The sequence below is a fragment of the Ostrea edulis genome, chromosome 1 (assembly GCF_947568905.1).
Source record: "Ostrea edulis chromosome 1, xbOstEdul1.1, whole genome shotgun sequence".
NCBI lineage: Eukaryota > Metazoa > Mollusca > Bivalvia > Ostreida > Ostreidae > Ostrea > Ostrea edulis.
The window spans coordinates 91,781,869-91,800,567 of record NC_079164.1 but is presented as its reverse complement, the minus strand read 5'-3'; the positions used below and the strand labels follow the sequence as shown (position 1 = coordinate 91,800,567).

The 18,699-nt window shown below is 35.3% G+C and overlaps 1 protein-coding gene across 1 annotated transcript; it reads left to right on the top strand.

Annotated features, from left to right (window-relative positions):
- Positions 1 to 6,061: 6,061 nt before the first annotated feature.
- Positions 6,062 to 17,131, top strand: LOC125674388 (mitochondrial 2-oxoglutarate/malate carrier protein-like). The gene is made up of 10 exons (XM_048911526.2): positions 6,062 to 6,336; positions 8,552 to 8,613; positions 10,990 to 11,080; positions 12,930 to 13,013; positions 13,827 to 13,946; positions 14,510 to 14,600; positions 15,143 to 15,230; positions 15,588 to 15,687; positions 15,814 to 15,865; positions 16,176 to 17,131. Exons 1-10 carry the CDS (start codon positions 6,260 to 6,262, stop codon positions 16,350 to 16,352), a joined length of 942 nt encoding a protein of 313 aa, XP_048767483.1. The 5' UTR covers positions 6,062 to 6,259; the 3' UTR covers positions 16,353 to 17,131.
- Positions 17,132 to 18,699: the final 1,568 nt, after the last annotated feature.

Below are 18,699 nucleotides of genomic sequence, written 5' to 3'. Positions count from 1 at the left end.
TGTGGATCTGCTTTTTTTGTCAAGTACATGCATGAATCTCTCTCTCTCTCTCTCTCTCTCTCTCTCTCTCACACACACACACACACACACACATACTGTTTTTACAATTGAAAAACAAATAATCAGGAGCGAAATAACAAAATCAACAAAAAGTCATCCCAATTAGATAAAGATTATTCCTATATTAAACTAAGCGATCATTTCGTAAAATGGACATAGAACCGGAAACGGGTATCATGGATCGACCAGAATCATTAACACCATATGGTTTGTAAAGTTGATATGGGATATTCAGTCTCAAGAGCTTGTAATATATTAAAAGAATTAGATGCTGTCATAAGACGGTAATATCCGCACTTAAATGTCTGTTATCAATTTACTAGTGAAGAAGCTGCAATATGGTTATTCTATAATTTACATAAATATATATATATATATATGTGTGTGTGTGTGTGTATATCCTCCGTTCGTCCGTCAACAGACAACTCGATGGAATCAACATGCATCTCTTCCCTTCATTCGTCTGTAGACAACCATGCAGACAAGAATATTAACCAACCTTACCTGAGCAGAAAGCAAACCCTGCGTGTGTTCTGAATCAGCTTCATCAGACAAGACTCAGCAGATCCATATGTGGTGTTAGTTAATCTTTTCGTTCAGGAACATCAAATAACAACACACTGTCCTTATTTTCTGCGGAAATCCAAGTGTAATCAGTAAGTTTTACCAGTATCTGCATGACCAAACGAACCAATCTCAATCCCGGTACTATAGTCATTCTTCCCACATTTACTCAAAACAAATAGTAAACTTCCGGTTTTGGACATGGAAATTAAAGGGTATTGCCTGCGAATGGTTTCATGCAAACTGTCTGCAAATGTCAACAATCCCGGTTAAAATAGGTCTTTAGTACCATTTGCTTGTCGTAAGAGGCGACTAAATGGTGCGGTCTTTCGTATGAGACCGCAAAAACCGTGGTCCTGTGTCATAGCAGGTGTGGCACGATAAAGATCCCTCCCTGCTCAAAGACCGTAAGCGCCGAGCATAGGCCTAAAATTTGCAACCCATCACTAGCAATGGTAACGTCTCCATATGAGTGAAATATTCTCGAGAGGGACGTTACACAATCAATCAATCGGCTATTATACCGGTACGTGCCTAAACAACATCTCGTGATACTGACATAACTGTGGATTGATAACGTTTGCTATCAGTCTGCCTTAAATCATTTATCTAAGACTCAAACACCAAAAGGTTTTAGGTACTGGAAGGCCATGGGCGCCTGGGTCAAGGATATTACACTATAACCTATATGTAAACAAGGGAGGAAATATAGGGATAAGACATTTTTTAAAACGAGGATAACTTAGTGTTATGTGGTAATGACACATGTAGTTAAGCTTCCTGAAACATGAAAAAAAAAATGTAAAAAGAGACACAATAGATCGGAAAGAAATATTTATTCGTGGTTCGAATTTTCTTCATTCATATGGGTTATAGTGTAATATCCTTGACCCAGGCGCCAATGTGGAAGGCGTGGGTGTTACAAGCCCAACTAACCCTAGACTACCACTTCACAGCTCATCCACATCCACATCTTCAAGACCAAACAACAAAGAGTGCAGATCATGATATCGCATTTATTCACCGATCTATGCATCCAGATGTAAACCAACAAGGAATATTTTAATCTGAAGCATACCGATATTAACAGCATGAAATAACCACCTCTGAAAAGACCTTCATCAACAGTTTAGTTATAACATCTGACGTTAACAAGATGTGAACTGAAATCAACTCCAACCTACCCGCCATCTCATACAAAGTTGTTCCATCCAAAGTGACCAGCAGTTGATTTGACTAACCATGGATAATAGACAAATTAAGAATTTCGCCCCCCCCCCCCAAAAAAAATGCTTCAAGAAGGTAAATGAGGCAAAATCAGCGAAGGACCAACGGTGATACAAACTTCTCAAGAAGGCGACAAGAACACAAAATGATTACAATACCAATTATCATGCTTTATTTTGAGCAAAAGAACTAAAAATTCTTATGTATTGCTACTTCATGCAAGTGATGGAATCACTCAGTATTCAGACCCAGTCATGAAAGCCAACATTCTAGATGGCCAGTTCTCACCAGTGTTCAACTCCTCTGACGATCCACCCACCATAAGGAGCCTGAAAACATCATCATCATATCCGTGCCAAACATAGACATACGTCTGAGAAAATGGTGTAAAAAGAAACTGTTGTATATCTGTACAAACTTAACATCCATATAGCCAGTGGTCTTAATGGAATCCCCACGTGGTTACTGAAGGACTACGTCACAGAACTATCCTATTCCAAACGTCAGTAGAGCGAGGTACAATACCTCTAGACTGGAATGAAAAACTGCGTACCTTACTATAGATCAGTGTCCCTGTAACATCCTTTGTCTGTGAAGTCAAGCAGCACGAGTCACGGGGCATTGTGATCGACAGTACGTCCTGATAGATGCCCAACATGGCTTCAGGGAGATCCAGATCCTATCAGATACAACTTTTCAGTATTCTCCAATACCTTGCTAGAAGTGCATACAATAAAGGACAAACATATGCAATACTGCTAGGTTTTTCAGAGGCATTCGACGAGGTAGCCCACCAAAGGGGTTTGCGTAAGATCCGTCATTATGGCATCAGAGGCAACAATCTGCCTTACTGAATGGACGGGAATAGTGAGTGGTGCTAGAAGCCATCGCATCAGAATCCGTTGAATGAGGAGTGCCACAGGACAGCGTTTTCTGTCCTATCTTGTTTCTACTATTCCTCAGAGATCTACCAGCGTGGATGTCCAATTTAACAACAGTGAAACTCTGCTCAGAGGAGTGCAATCTCTACAGGGATGAAATGCCTTTAGATGCAAGTCAACTCCAACATGACCCAGATTCATTACCACAATGGGAGAGTGATTTCATACCGTAGCTCATGGAATTCCAGCCACAAAGTGACAAGGTCTACATACCACCAGTAGACATTCCCAATCAAGAGTCTCCTACCTTATACTATACATGCACATAACCATAAGTTAAAAGTAATGAAAGTAGCAAGGGGTCACAATCCATCAGAAACTATCCTGGGACCACAACACAAGACAAATCTGCTATAAACCTAATTCCTCCAGAGTTTCTTATGGATTGGTGCCCGTTTTATAGCTCTTCTTCCAATGCTGTATTCCTTCATTCTAAGTACATGTCCCAGATGTAAAACTTATACGGTACCAATTTTGATGCACCAGATGCGCATTTCGACAAATAATGTCTCTTCAGTGATGCTCAACCGAAATGTTTGAAATCCGAAATAACAATGAAGTTTTAGAGCTATTATAGGGAAAAACAGCGTGCCAAAAAAAGTGGAGTCAAATTCGTCTAAGGATAAGAGCTATGCATGAGGGAGATAATCCTTAATTTTGAAATGAATTTCTAAATTTTATAACAGCAATTAAATATACATCCGTATTTTCAAGCTAGTAACGAAGTACTTAGCTACTGGGCTGTAGAGACCCTCGAGGACTAACAGTCCACCAGCAGAGGCCTCGACCCAGGGGTCATAATGTAAAACTTATACGGTACCAATTTTGATGCACCAGATACGTATTTCGATAAATAATGTCTCTTCAGTGATGCTCAACCGAAATGTTTGAAATCCGAAATAACAATGATATCTCCGCATTCTGCGCTTTATCTCCATGTCTATGTCTCCTATTCCAGTTCTCTCCGCACCTCCTTATTGCTGACCCGATCTTGCCACCATCTTCAATATCTTCCTTCAAACTCTCTCAGTCTGTTCTCTACCTCCTTGTTGGCCCTCTATGTTTCTGTAGCATATAATAGCACTGATCCATCATTGCTTAATCTGGGTTTTCTCGAGATTTTTCTTGATTTTCAGATGTTTCTCAGTTTTTGAAAAGCTATATAGCTGCCTTTCCTATTCTGATGTCATCTGCAAAATCTATATTCTTTAGTCTCGCTGTAAATTTCCAGTGTCACTCCTGTGTCACTCGTCCCACCATCTCGTCAATGCAGTCTGATTAAAACCAAACCTTCAATCTCGCTCCCCCTTTTTCTATGTCCGTTCATTGGTCAATGCATAGAAGGAACATGAATGGTGAGATGATGCACCCTTGTCTCACACCAGATGTTATCAGAAACCATTCGGATGTTGATTCTTCATGTCTCACTGCGCATCGGAATCCATTATACATGTGTGTTTTTTATAATGCCTATATGATCTTTTTTGGGGATTCCATATCCCTCCATTATTTTCCACAGCGTGGCCCGATGTATGCTGTCAAACACTTTCTCAAAGTCTATAAAATTAATATACAATGAGGATCGCCATTCCAAACTCAGCTCAATTATGTTTTTCAGGCAAAAGATGTTGTCTACACATGACCTGTTCCTTTCCCTATATGAAGTTTGATAATTATGTATTTGATTAGACTTACAAATTCCTCTTCTCTATGATACACTGGTAGAGAAGCAAAAAAAAAAAGTACTTGTAAGTCTAATTTCATTTATTTTTTACCTGAATCTTCTATCAATGACCATGTAATCTACAAACTGATGATCATTGGACAAAGGGCTCTCGAATAGCAAAGAATAGAGTATATTTGTTTCTTATTCAGAGCCCAAACAGGACATCAGGAGCAAAACATACAATAGGATTAAACATTCTTTTCGAAGAATTTATTGATGGACATTTTACTTACAAATTGAATAAGAGTGCGAAGCACTTTTATGTTAAGTTTGTGAGTAAAATGTCCGGAGTTTACACAACGATAAATTCTTCAAAAAGAATGTTTGTTTCTTATAATTCCAATTTGTTCACTGTAAACATTTCAAAAAATTTGAATAGCTCCCTCTCGCTGAGTGTCTATTACATTTTTTGTTTTCAGACGCGTAGGTTTCTAGGAGCATTGTAATATCTACCAGTTTCAATAAAAATCTATGTGAGGATATTCCGAATCTACAAATTGACCTTCTGTATTTGTAATTATTAATTGAAGTAATGAAGTAAGATATTGTTTTATGTAAGTTAACTTTTAATCCCCTACCATCACAGTAGAGTAAGTTGAATTTCTTGGAGTCCTTCTGGAGATGTAGAAAATATTACAATGTCATCTGCATATACATTGGGCAGTCTACATTTTATACTGTAATTTGACCGCATCAGTAGTTTTTTCTAAATATGTTGGTAAGTCATTGATGAAGTCACCTTGAAGAGAATTGGACTGAGATTGTCACTTTGACGTACACCACATTTAATAGGGAATGAAATAGGACGGTGGATATCAGTGGTTAGAGTATCTCGCTAGTAATGCGGGGGTCCCGGGTTCGATTTCTTACATTCCTTCCTGTAGTGCAGGGCAATTTAATTAAAATCAGATCCTAAGATGCGCTCACAATCGCTGCAATACGCAGAGTATACGGTGCGGATCTAAGAAGTCTGATTTTAATTAGATTGCAGTGCAGGGGTGTTCAGCGGTACCAATTGAGTATATAGGAGAGGAGAAAAATGTTGGTCTGGATCGGGAATCGAACCTGAGAAAAGTCCGCTGTATATCGAGTGACACTTGACTCTGAAGAGTTAAATCATGAACATATCACAGGTGTTTGGGTTCAGGACCCCCTCCCTCCCCCGAATAACCTACACGAGTTAATTGTTATAATTCCCGGACAGTGAGAGCATTTTTATTTTTTATTTTAAAAGGGCTTATTTTTAGTTATTTTGGACTTTGGAGGTATGCAAGACATGCATAAGAGAGATTTTCAACAAAAAAATCAATGCATAACGAAGAGAGATTGAATTTTGAGTGATTTAAATCAAAACCTGTTAATTGTTAAATTGAACCCAAGCACCTGTGGGAGATCAGTGTTTCACAAAAATGTTTATTGAATCGTGGGGAGGATACATGGATTCAAGTAGTCCGAAATATCTGGAACCTGGCACGGTAAACATCAAAATCATAAAAAAGCCATGAAAACGTAAGATAATTCGGACTAGGATTTAAGCTGTTTAAAGTATGATGATTTGAAAATGGTTTTTGATGATACAGTTGTCTTTTTTGGTCTTTATTTATCATGCAATACTGCAAGATTTTAAAAAAAAATCAAACTATCATCGCTATTAGTGTGCAGAACTAATCCGGCTTTTAGTGTGACCCAATCTGACTGACACTGAAGCACCCGGCCCGGTTTCGTAACGCAAAGCCCAAGGATGTCGGAGAAATCGAACAAAATGCCCGCTGTGGGCATACCGAAATACATGAAGTTTACAATCGGTGGGCTAGCTGGGTAAGTTAAACTTTTTGTAAATATTGTTGTTTTTATTATGAAAGAAACACCGATGCACGTGCAGTCTGAGTGATCCAAGGACACCACGGAACATGCAGTTGTTCAAGTCACTGGATGCATAGAAGCGTACACTCAAAGGACAAGGAATGCAAAATCACATTTTTTTTAAAAATTGATAGTAGAAGGAAATTTATTAATGAACATAAAACTAAGCTTCTTCTTAGTTAGTAATCGTGTAATGTTTTAAAAATGTTAATGTACCCAAATCCTGAGCCCGATGTATTTTTTAATTGATTCAAATGATTGTATCAGTCGACTAAGCAATAAATTATATGATATGTATCATGAACTTGGATCCATAACTAGGCATTTTCAAAACTTTGTAAACAATAACATACCAAAATCAGGGCTCGAAATTAGCATATGCCCCTCTAGATAGAATGTTCTATCGTTAAAATGATAATGTCCTACGGAGGGCCTGTCCCGAGACACAGTTAGATTATTCTAACTAATGCCCCTCAGTCTGTGACTGGTCAAAAGTCTGGCGGACTAACATATACATTTGTTTTAGTCAGTCCGATGGGACTGGTTAATTTTCTAAAGTATCATTTTGGAAAATATACTTATGGAATCTTATACATGCATTTGGCATTCCTCTGTAGATATCAGACAAACCCAGTTAGTAAATATAAATCTCACATAAGTGTTACAATATTGTCCGAGGCATATTGATCGAGTTAGATTCCATTATTTCTTTTTAATAACATTAAACGATATATATGTTTAATTACTTCTGGAAAACTCTGTTGGACTAGTAAATTTTTCTGCGAACTGGTTAAAATCATCATACCCTATGAGTATCAGTCCGGCTGGACTTGTCGACATAAAAAGTTAGCTTCATGCCCTGCCTAAATCATTGTTTAAAGGGACTGGTTCACGATTTTTGATAAAAATATTTTTCAGTTTTGATGTTAAACATTAGAAATATAACTCATTTAATGTTGACAGCCAAAATTTTGACCTTCTGAATGCATGAATGAAAGCAATATTTTAGCCTTAAATATGTGTTATGTAAACAAAGTTTATGTAAACAAACAAGTGAAATATTGACTTTATAATATAATACATCTTAATTTTGCATAGTCACAAATTTTAACTTTTAGATGACACATTTCACCCCAAAAATGCTTGAAAAATTAAAGATATAATACTTAGATCGATATCCATTTCTTTTGAAAATTCCGTAAACAATAACATATCGCAATCTTTGTTTACAAAACAAATAATAAACTCTCTAAAATGAGCTTCTGTGATGATGTATAACCTTAATTTTCATGTGAAATCTTTCAAACACATTAGGCAGTAGATTTTGATCATTAAAAGTGAACAACAAAATTTTGGGTAAAATCGTGAATCAGTCCCTTTAACACGTTCAAACAACAAACAATAATGTGGTCTGTCATAATTTATAACCTTCATTTTTGTTTGTTTGTTTTGTCATTGAAACTTTTAAAACGCATTGGACAGTAGATTTTGATCATTAAAAATGAAAAACAAAATTTTTAGGAAAATCAGCCATGGCTTGCAACAATGGTGATGTTTTTAAAAATATTTTTCCATGTGCTTTCACACATCAACCATAATAGTCACTCTTTTATAAACACTGTTTTCCCTTGCATTGAATAGACCTGTACTCTGTTAAAATATAAATTGTCTGACATTATTGTTCATAGTTAGTCATAGATTTCCAACATTGAAAAAATACTGTTCAATATGGCAAATTTACTTTTTAATTATAGATGATAATTATGCATATCACTATCATCAGCCGACTTGAATACGGAACTTTTGGGATGTGCCGGAATGACTAATTTTATTTGTCATTTATACACCACGGTCACGTGATAGTAACCAATGTAGGGCAAAGTTGACATCAATACAAATGCTGTTTCGCTAAAAAGCTAATAGTTTTTTTAAAATAATTGTATGAAAGTAAAATTTCCCAATTTGACCCAAAACGTCGATAATTTTCCCAATCTAATGGGACCCAGACCCTGTACCAAAAAGGACAGTGACAGCCCTGAGTTGTCATTAGTTGATTAAATCAGCTGGTAATTGTACCATATAGTCTGATGTATACTGGAAATTACTGCTAGATTGACCAGTGTCTGGTACTCTGCAGATATCTTATGTTTTTATGTTGTTGTTTTTCCAGGATGGGTGCCACAGTGTTTGTCCAGCCTCTGGACTTGGTTAAGAATAGGATGCAGCTTAGTGGTAAAGTTTACGTTTGTTATTTCAAAATATTGACATATATTTAGTAGATGATTATGGGTATCTTCTTTGATAGCTGGGATGGAAGGCGGAATTAGCAATTTTTATATAATTCATTGTTATAGTGCGATTAGACTAATACTGAAATTCACTTTTTGAAGAAGAAAATATGTTGAACTTTATGCATTAAACAGTTTGTTACATTTTGATATGAACTGTTTAGTACTTTTAAAAAAGATTGTTAGTCCAAGTGGATCAAACCTTTTTCACAATTCCCACATTAGCAATCAACAGTAGAGGTATACAATACGCAAGTTCTGAGTTACCCAAAAGTTATTTCCCTTTGTTGAACTCTTTCGCATTTTATGACGTATGGTGGGTACACAATGTATACATTATATCGTAGACTGGCACTGTACATAACGATTACGTACGATTAATGTAATGAAAGTGTAACTTTTGTTTATATCAATCACTGGTATGCATATTCTGGCCATATCAAGCATAATTTGTTTGAATAAGATCATCAAATTGGCTATTAAATCATTATTCGTTTCCTCTTCTACATGAGTGACCCTTTTTTCAAAGAAAAATGGCAATTAACAATATTTGTTTGAGCCATTTTGTTATCCAATATTCATAAACTCACTAAAGTTGCCTTTCCCCTGAGATAGGATGGTCTCAGAAACTCTGGATATCATCTTTTAAGAAATAATACAATGATAGTAATTAGCAAATGTACCCACTGTCATCATATTTTACGTCATAATTTACGGAAGAGTTCGATAAAGGGAAATAACTGTTGGGGAACTCGGAATTTCCGTATTATACAAACACAAAATATTCAGACAGTGAAATGGCAAAATCTGCTGTAGAAGTGGGCGAGTAGACACCTATAAGTATTCTAATTACCTTAGGATAACGACAATAATCTTTTTGTATTGAGAGAGTTTACTTTAAACATTAATTTGGACAAATAATATTTCACAGAGATGGGGGCTACAAACCAGCTTTTATTTTCCTAAATGTCTGCAAGATTCAGGATTTCCACTTTCACTTTAATATTTTTCACCACAAACCAATTATTATGTTCATGAATGCAGACCAATTTTGATGAAGTGTAAATGTATATACATGTATGCAAATATACTAAGATCCAACTATTTCATACATCAATTTTTGATTGCAAAATGTCTAACTGATTTGTGGTGATAATTTTTTGTGCATGAGTAGTATTATTATTTTATGATTTTCTCAAGAGATTTTCAAGTGCAGGGGCAGGAAAACTTAAGTTTGCAAATGATAATGCTTCTTGTCTGTATTCCGTGGGGATCTGGGTTAGAATAAGTCCTCAGTACCCCCTTGCTTGTTGTAAGAGGCGACTAAATGGGGCAGTCCTTTGGATGAGACATCAAAAACTGAGGCCCTGTGTCACAACAGGTGTGGCACAATAAAGATCCCTCCCTGCTCAAAGGCGGTATTAAGCGCCGAGCATAGGCCTAAATTTTGCAGCCCTTCACCGGCAGTGGTGACGTTTCCGTACGAGTGAAAGATTCTCAAGAGGGACGTAAAACAATATGTAACCAATCAATCAATCTTCTTGTCTATGAGCTTTGAAAAATGGAAAATAAATGAAGAATCTTGATAATGATATCACATATAAATCGCTTATCTTCAGAGGCTACGTTTATTACTGATTCAATAACTGGTTCATATAAATCTCTTATCTTCAGAGGCTATGTTTATTACTGAATAACTGGTTCATATAAATCGCTTATCTTTAGAGGCTACATTTATTACTTATTCAATAACAGGTTCATATAAATCGCTTATCTTCAGAGGCTACGTTTATTACTGAATAACTGGTTCATATAAATCGCTTATCTTTAGAGGCTACGTTTATTAAGGTTCATGATGACAAATAACCTGAAGCTGCTTGCAAATCCCAGGGAAATTTCTTGCATAAATATAAAAATCGGTTAGCAGCAAATCAACACATTGTCAAAAGCTTTTATAACTGGAAATTTACCACCAGAAATTCACGAATATGATCTAGAATAAAAAATGGTTGAACTAGATCCTTATACAATTATTTAATGCCTACTTGGGAAACGGTGAAAAAATGTAACTCAGTTGCAGCAAATTGATTTTCGTTCCCTGTAGTTTAAAACAAATTATGAACTTATTGGATATAATGAATTTTGTTTATAATGAATCTAAATATTCTGTCCCCAGCACTTTGCTATAAGCGTGTTTGACTATATTGGTAGTTTTATATTGATACCTCTAGTATTTATCAAATACATGTTAGAGAAACAGTGTAGTATGGTTAGTACATGGAATTTGCTCTATGGATGATAAAATACTTGTTACTTATAGGTGAGGGAGGACAAAGTCGACAGTATAAATCCAGTGGTCACGCATTAATCACGGTACTGAGAAATGAGGGCATTACTGGTATCTACACTGGGTAAGAGTTACATTGCAACTTCCATTTTCTTGTATGTACCGGTAAACCCAACCCCTTCCTAGATTCTTCTGTCAGCTCAGTGAACCAAAGGCTCTGTTGTATATCTTATTTGTTGTTGTAAAGATTTCACAATTTCATCATCTTCTTCAGAACCACTGGGCCAAGTTCAACCAAACTTGGAACAAAGCACCCTTGGGTGAAGGGCTTTCAAGTTTGTTTTTTTTTCAAATTAAGTACCATGCCCCATTCAAAGGGGAGATAATCACAAAAATGCAAAACTAGAGAGGGGTCATTTAAATATCTTCTCAAGAACCAAGAGCTGAAATTTACATGAAAACTTCCTGACATAGTGCAGGTTCAAGTTTGTTAAAACCATGACCCCCCAGGGGTAGGTTGGGGCAACAATATAAGGGGATTAAAGTTTTACATGCAAATATATAGGTAAAATCTTTGAAAATCTTCTTCTCAAGAACCACTGGGCCAGGAAAGTACAAATTGATGTGAAAGCTTACTGACATAGTGCAGATTTAAGTTTGTTAAAATCCTGGCCCCCAGAGGTAGGATGGGGCCACAATAGGGGATCAAAGTTGGGTCGAATATTTGGTCTAACTTTGAGGAGAGTGGTGGCCCTGCATTAGTTTTCAAGTCAAAGAGTCAAAGGTCATGACTGAAGTGATTGGTTGAATGGAAATTGAAGATTTATACCTTCAGTTTAAGTTTTCCAGATTGATGGCCCATGGATGCATAATTTTCCACAATTGTCATGGTTGATGATGATAAAGCTAGTGTTTCATGTGTAAGAAGAAACAATCGATAATGTATACATTATTTCTGCTGTGTTTGGTTTTACTTGATGACAGACACAATCTGTGTTGTTGGTGGTTCTCTGGTTGCATTGTTGGAGAAGTCTGGAAGTGATTGGTGAGAGGTTTGAGGCAGTTAAACAAGCAATACTGAAAAAGAAAGCTTTCCATTGTGTTGTTGATACAATGACACGAAAACATAGCATAAAACGTAAACATTTCATTGCATATTTCACAAAACAAACAAGCAAAACTAAAACAAAAATGGTGTAATCATTAAGAAAAATGGGAAATTGCTTTAGAATGGGAATAGATATTTTCTCATTTGCTTTTTGTGACTGTTAATGCTGATTTAACAGTTGCCGACTACCATTTTACCAGCTTTACTGACACGTTGCCAGTAAAACTCTTTACAACCATTAAATCAGTGTTAATGGTTGCAAATCACAAACTACTGGTAGCAAATTTTATTATGTCATTATTTAATGTTTTTGTGTCCATGGTATACAGGGCTGTCACTGTCCTTTTTGGTACAGGGTCTGGGTCCCATAGATTCATGGGGAAATTATCTATGTTTTGGGTCAAATGGGGAAATTTGACTTTTCAGGTCTTGTCGAAAATGCATGAGAAGTTATAGGGACAAACGAAACTAACACGATTTCATTTTTTTATACACACAATGTAACAACAGTTTGTGATATTGAGAATTTCTAGATAAGTAAATTGGGAATTTTGAGGGCTTTTAATTTTCCCAATTGGGAAGAGTCCGTTTATCGGACCCAATTCAAAGAGATTGACAGCCCTGGTATACATGTATATATGTAGGATTTGCAATAATGATATAACATATATATGATAACCACATACAATTTCATTGTATCTTATAATTTCAAATATCATAAAAGAATGATGTGTTGTGCTATATAATACAATACTTTTGTTGCACATAAGGTGAATTTTTCAGTTATACATAAAATCAACTAATTTTCAGGCAGAATATATACTTAAGATCAATATTTGTTTCAATTTTTTTATTTCCATTTCAGACTTTCAGCTGGTCTCTTGCGGCAGGCAACATACACCACAACAAGAATGGGAATATACTCGTCACTCTTCGAAAAATTTAGTGTGTAAGGTTTAGAAAATAGAATTCCAAATGGAAACACCATTATAGTTTGTTTGTAATATTAGTTACACAGTCGGTTTTAACCATTAGTTACACAGTCGGTTTTAACCATTAGTTTCACAGTCCGTTTGAGACATAAGATGGAGTTATCCAGGGTGTGGAGTGGAAATCTGTGTTGGGTGAGGCGAATGTTCAGATTTCAATAACCTGTTCTATTAATAAATACCATTCAATTGTTAAATATTCAGTTTGAACAAATTGAACTCCATATACATATATTACATTTAATATCATGTAATCACATTATCAGAACATGTTAAAGATATGAACAACAGGATAAACTATGTATATCCATATGATATACAATGAACGATTTCATAACTTTAGCATTATGTGTGCCTACTTTCTAATATGATTATTTATTGATATTTATCATTTGGTCATAAAATCTTAGCATTATGTGTGCCTACTTTCTAATATGATTATTTATTGATATTTATCATTTGGACACCATGTGAACATAGTCTTATACCCAGTGATTAACATACCCTCTGTGCATGGATATAGTGTATTGAAAATTGGGGGGGAGGGGGGGGGGCATGTGATTCGTTTATCTACAAATTTGTCTGGTAAATACTTGTCTGTGTGTGTATATATATTTACTACATTTGATAGTATATTATGGTGCTTGTGTATACATGCTACATTAGTAAACATTGAGAGTTTGAATTCTCTTGAAATCTATTGTAATGCAGTATCCAGGAATTTATATTACTGTGCATGTATTGATAACTAAATTCTGGGTCTATTTTTACAGAAATGGTAAACCTCCAAGCTTTATAAAAAAGGTATTGATAGGCGTGTTTGCAGGAGGTGTGGGTGCTTTTGTAGGAACTCCTGCAGAGTTGGCCCTCATTAGAATGACAGCAGATGGACGGTAAGATAAAACAGTACATCTATAAGCATGTCATAAATCAATATTGACAATTTTACATTCACTATGTGTATTCTGATTAATTTCTATTGCAATCTGCTGTTTGTCATTTGCAACAACAAAGACGCATTTTGTTTCAATCTAGTTACATCCGATTTTTTAGTACCATCTCTCCGCATTTGAATATACACATTCCACGAACTCTATGACCTATTTTGCAATATTGTTGAAACTGTTTGAAAATATGTTTGGTTTATTTTTTACATTTTATTTGAATTAAGAATGATATTATATTATATGATGATTTATTTTATGAGTTTAAAGTTTGTCTATCTTCGACTACTAGTATTTCCCTTTACCAGCATTCCAAACTTTTATGGAAATCATCACCAAATATTGAGACAAGTTAAGATCAAGTGATTTACAGCTGTTACTTTTTAATAACTTACAGGTCAATAATATCTATATTTTACATACTTGAAAATATCCACATGTATATTAAAAAAATGCAGAAAACTATATGTAAGTAGGAGTTCATTTAAAGTGATTTAATTTCTTTTTTCCAGTCTTCCTGTTGAACAGAGGAGAGGATACAAAAATGTGTTTGATGCGCTCAGGAGAGTGTGGTTAGAGGAGGGATTTAGATCTCTCTTCAGGGTATGTACAGACAAATAGTCTTAACATTAGACATGCAATGTTATTGTATAGTTTGTAATTTAACTCATTTGTGCTATTTTGAGGTAGATATGGATTTTGTCCATATATTTTTCTGTGATTTAGATAACTTTGTGAATAATCTCAAAATTGTGAAAAAGGGGACATACTGGTTTGCACCGGTCTTTTAGTTGGTAGACGAAGTGTTGTCCACTTATTGTCAAAGGAACCCTTTGCTTGACAGACATCAAACTTGTTATTCTGGTTTCCCCTAAAATAAATAAAAAGCACTACAGATGACCCAACTGATTTTGAGGTCACAGTGAAAGGTCAAGGGTGAAACTATTGAAGTTTGATGCAAAGCTTCACCACAAGAAGTAGATGGCCCCTATTTATTTTGAGGTCAAAGGTCAAGTATTGTGCTAAGTCATACTTGTTCGTAACTGTGGCTCAACTTGAAGCCCAACATACTTGAGAGTCTGTTTGCTTTAAAAGCATTTAGCTACAGGTGAGCATTTTATTCCATGAGCATTGTTTTATTTCAGGGAAGTGGTCCCACAATTGGCAGAGCAATGGTAGTGAATGCATCCCAGCTATCCTCTTATTCACAAGTCAAACAGTTTTTCTTGGATAGTATGTATACATTGATTTACAGCAGACATTTTAATGCCATACAGTATTCTGGGTGGAAAACATATTTATGCCTCTTTGTTAAGAGACACACAGATCTATAAAAGAAAATTTCTCGGTAATTAATTACTCTACTTTGTCTTTCTAAATAATATGTACAGTTCCAAGAGGCTAACTGTATAATAAAGGACAATTAGCTCGTACTAGCCCAAAACAAGAGAAGTACCAGTGCATCAACAATTTTTTATAACAAATAAAATATCAATGACCCTAAAGTCCAAGTTAGGGGTAATAAATTTTTTGGAAACATTTAATGAAAAATTAATATTTGTTCTCATTTTGAAACATATTGCATTTCAGAAAAATTTAAAGATGGACTGTTGTTACATTTTGTCAGCAGCATGATCAGTGGTTTCATAACAACATTGTTTTCAATGCCTGTGGATATTGTCAAAACAAGGTATGATGTAATACGTTTATAGACAATCCTACTGTGATCTCTCTTAGTAGAATGTAAGATTTATTGAGCATTTGTAACATGCTGTTATAAACTGCATCTTTTATTTTACAATTATTTGTTTCACAGAATACAGAATATGAAAACCACCGAAGGAAAACAAGAGTACAAGGGAGCAACCGTTAGTATTACTTCTAGGTCACCTGAGTCACTCAGGGGACCTACTGCTATTGACCTGTGTCTGGCGCTGTGCTTTAACAATTGAACATTTTTAACTTCTTGTTGATAACTATCTTTCCAATTCTTTTCAAATTTGGCATGAAGCATCTTTTGGACAATGGGGACATGAACTGTAAATTTCAGGACTCCTTCTACCATGGGGCCTTCAGGGCGGGGCAAAAAAAACATTTTGTAATTTCCCAGAGCAGAGACTGTGAGAATTATTGGTTCATCCTTTAGTATAGTCATATAATTGGTTTATTTCATTGCAGGATGTATTTCTAAGGACAGTAAAGAAGGAGGGGTTTTTCAGTTTATGGAAGGGATTCTTGCCATACTATTTCCGCCTGGGACCTCACACAGTTCTGACTTTTATTTTCATTGAACAGATGAATAAGATGTACGCAACAGTTGTTCTCAAGGATCCTTCTGCAGCAAGAGGTTTATAACTCCAGTAGAGATTGTAGAGTTTGTTATAGAAAACAAAGTTAAGAGCAGCTGAAGACAGTTTATCCCTGCTGTAATGAACATTTTATGTAAAGGATATAAGACAAAAACTGTTCATTCTGTGAGAGAGACAACTGATCAAGGTCCTTAGGAAGATTCTTTCTCTCACAGAATGGACATTTTGAGGCTTATTTCTAACTTAAAACATGATCTCCACTGTGTTAAGAATGGACAGTGCCAGGTAAAATTGTCAACAATGATGATGTGTCCTCTAAGACATTGTCTTCATAATCTACTCTCCTAAGTTATTTTTAAATACCCTAAGAATAAAAACCAGTGCAGCTGTTTTCTTTTGTTCACAATGAATAACTTTATGAGGTGTTATTGGTCCTATTCCTCAGTCCTATGATGTACGGTAAAGTGATATTTCAAGTCATAATAGTTGCAGTATAGACAACGATGGCATTTCAAATTTTGAGGGCAGCTTTTTCTCCTATATTTAGAAATGCATAATTAATGTTTTAATTAAGACTGTGAAGCTGAAAATTAGTTTGAAGATATCAGGTATATACTTTTGCAAACAATTGTTCTAGAATCTACAATTTTGTAACAACATATGCTGAAATTAGAAGTATTTTCTGGTGTTGAACAGAATCTGTAAGTTTCATTGTAGAAGTATTTTCTGGTGTTGAACGGAACAGAATCTGTAAGTTTCATTGTAGACGACCTCTTTTGTTGATGTATCTGTGATAATGTTTCAAATAAAGTATCCACAGAATTGTCTCCTGTTGTCACTGCAGTGTCCAGGACCCAGCTGCTAAAGGTTAACTTTAACTGACAGTTAACATTATATAAATTTACAGAGTCAATGGCAATTTAGCCACCAAGCTAACCTTGTGCAACTATTTTTAGGTGTGTGAATTACATGTTTGTTAAACTCGCATTAAACAACACAGAACACCAGTACATTGTAAAGCAGTTTTTCGGGTTGCACAACATCTGAATTAAACAAGCTTCACTGTACTAGTAGTTTCTCATTCATGTTCAATGCGAAATACGATTTTCTTTTCATAGAGCTTTACTATAAAAGATATCCCTAATAAATGAATCTGTTCATAGAATATTGTTATAATGGTCAACATTTTTGCCCAAGCAACCAGCTACATGGTGATGTACATAGTATAATTTTGTAGATCAGATGAGCCGTGTTAATGATCTATTATGACCCTTTTTGTGCATTGTATGTGCATCTACATATTTTTCAACTTTCATACAGATATTGCCAGGCAAATTTTGCCTGCAACATCTGTAAGAGGTAAGGGGAACAAAAATTTAAAATTTCATTTTCCTTGCCTCTGAGTAATGGGACTAAAACCTCAAACAAGAGGCCCAGGAACAACATCGCACCACCAGAGGCCCAGGAACAACATTGAGCCACCAGAGGCCTAGGAAAAACATTAAGCCACCAGAGCAGTTTCATTCATTAAAACTCTAATGTGGCCCCACTTTGCTCTAGGGTGTTATATTCATAGTTGTACTTGGAAGATTTTACAAAAAGTTTAAATACATTTCAATGTAAAACTTGACCCCTATTTTAACTCCAGGGATCATGGAGTAAACAGATTTGAATCTACATGAGAATGCTTTCATATCAATATGACAATCCTTAGAGAATCTCCCCATTTATTCCAAATGTAAAACTCTGATTGGGAGGGGGATGTTGTGACTAAACTAGAATCTACACTACATGAGGATGTTTGCATATTACAGACTTTGATATGATTACAGCGAACATGCTTATAATGAATTCACACTTACAGCGAAGTGATTTTCAATCCCTGTAGTTTGAAAACGTAATATGTTTATAACAAATTAAAATTGTCCCATGGAATTTGCTATAAGCATAATATACTGTAATTTTACAATTTGTAGACTTCTTATCTATTCCTACGTTATTGTATTTCACCCTTATGGAGCGCCAAATTAACATAAACTCAAATAATTGAAGATATCTTCAATTATTTGAAGATATCATCAATTCATTTGATGCGCACAACAATTTAATTAAAGATCTCTTCAAATAATTAATGATATCTTCAATTCTGAATCATTGCGCGCTTTAAATGAATTGATGATAGCATTAATTCTTCTGCTGAATTGATGCGCGCTTTAATTGAATTAATGATCTCTTCAAATGAATTAATGATATCAACAATTGAATTGATGCGTGCTACAATTCAATTGAAGAGAGCAATAATTGATATAATGCGTGCATTAAATCAATTGATGAGAGCAATAATTGAATTGATGCGTGCATTAATTCATTTGATGAGAGCAATAATGGATTTA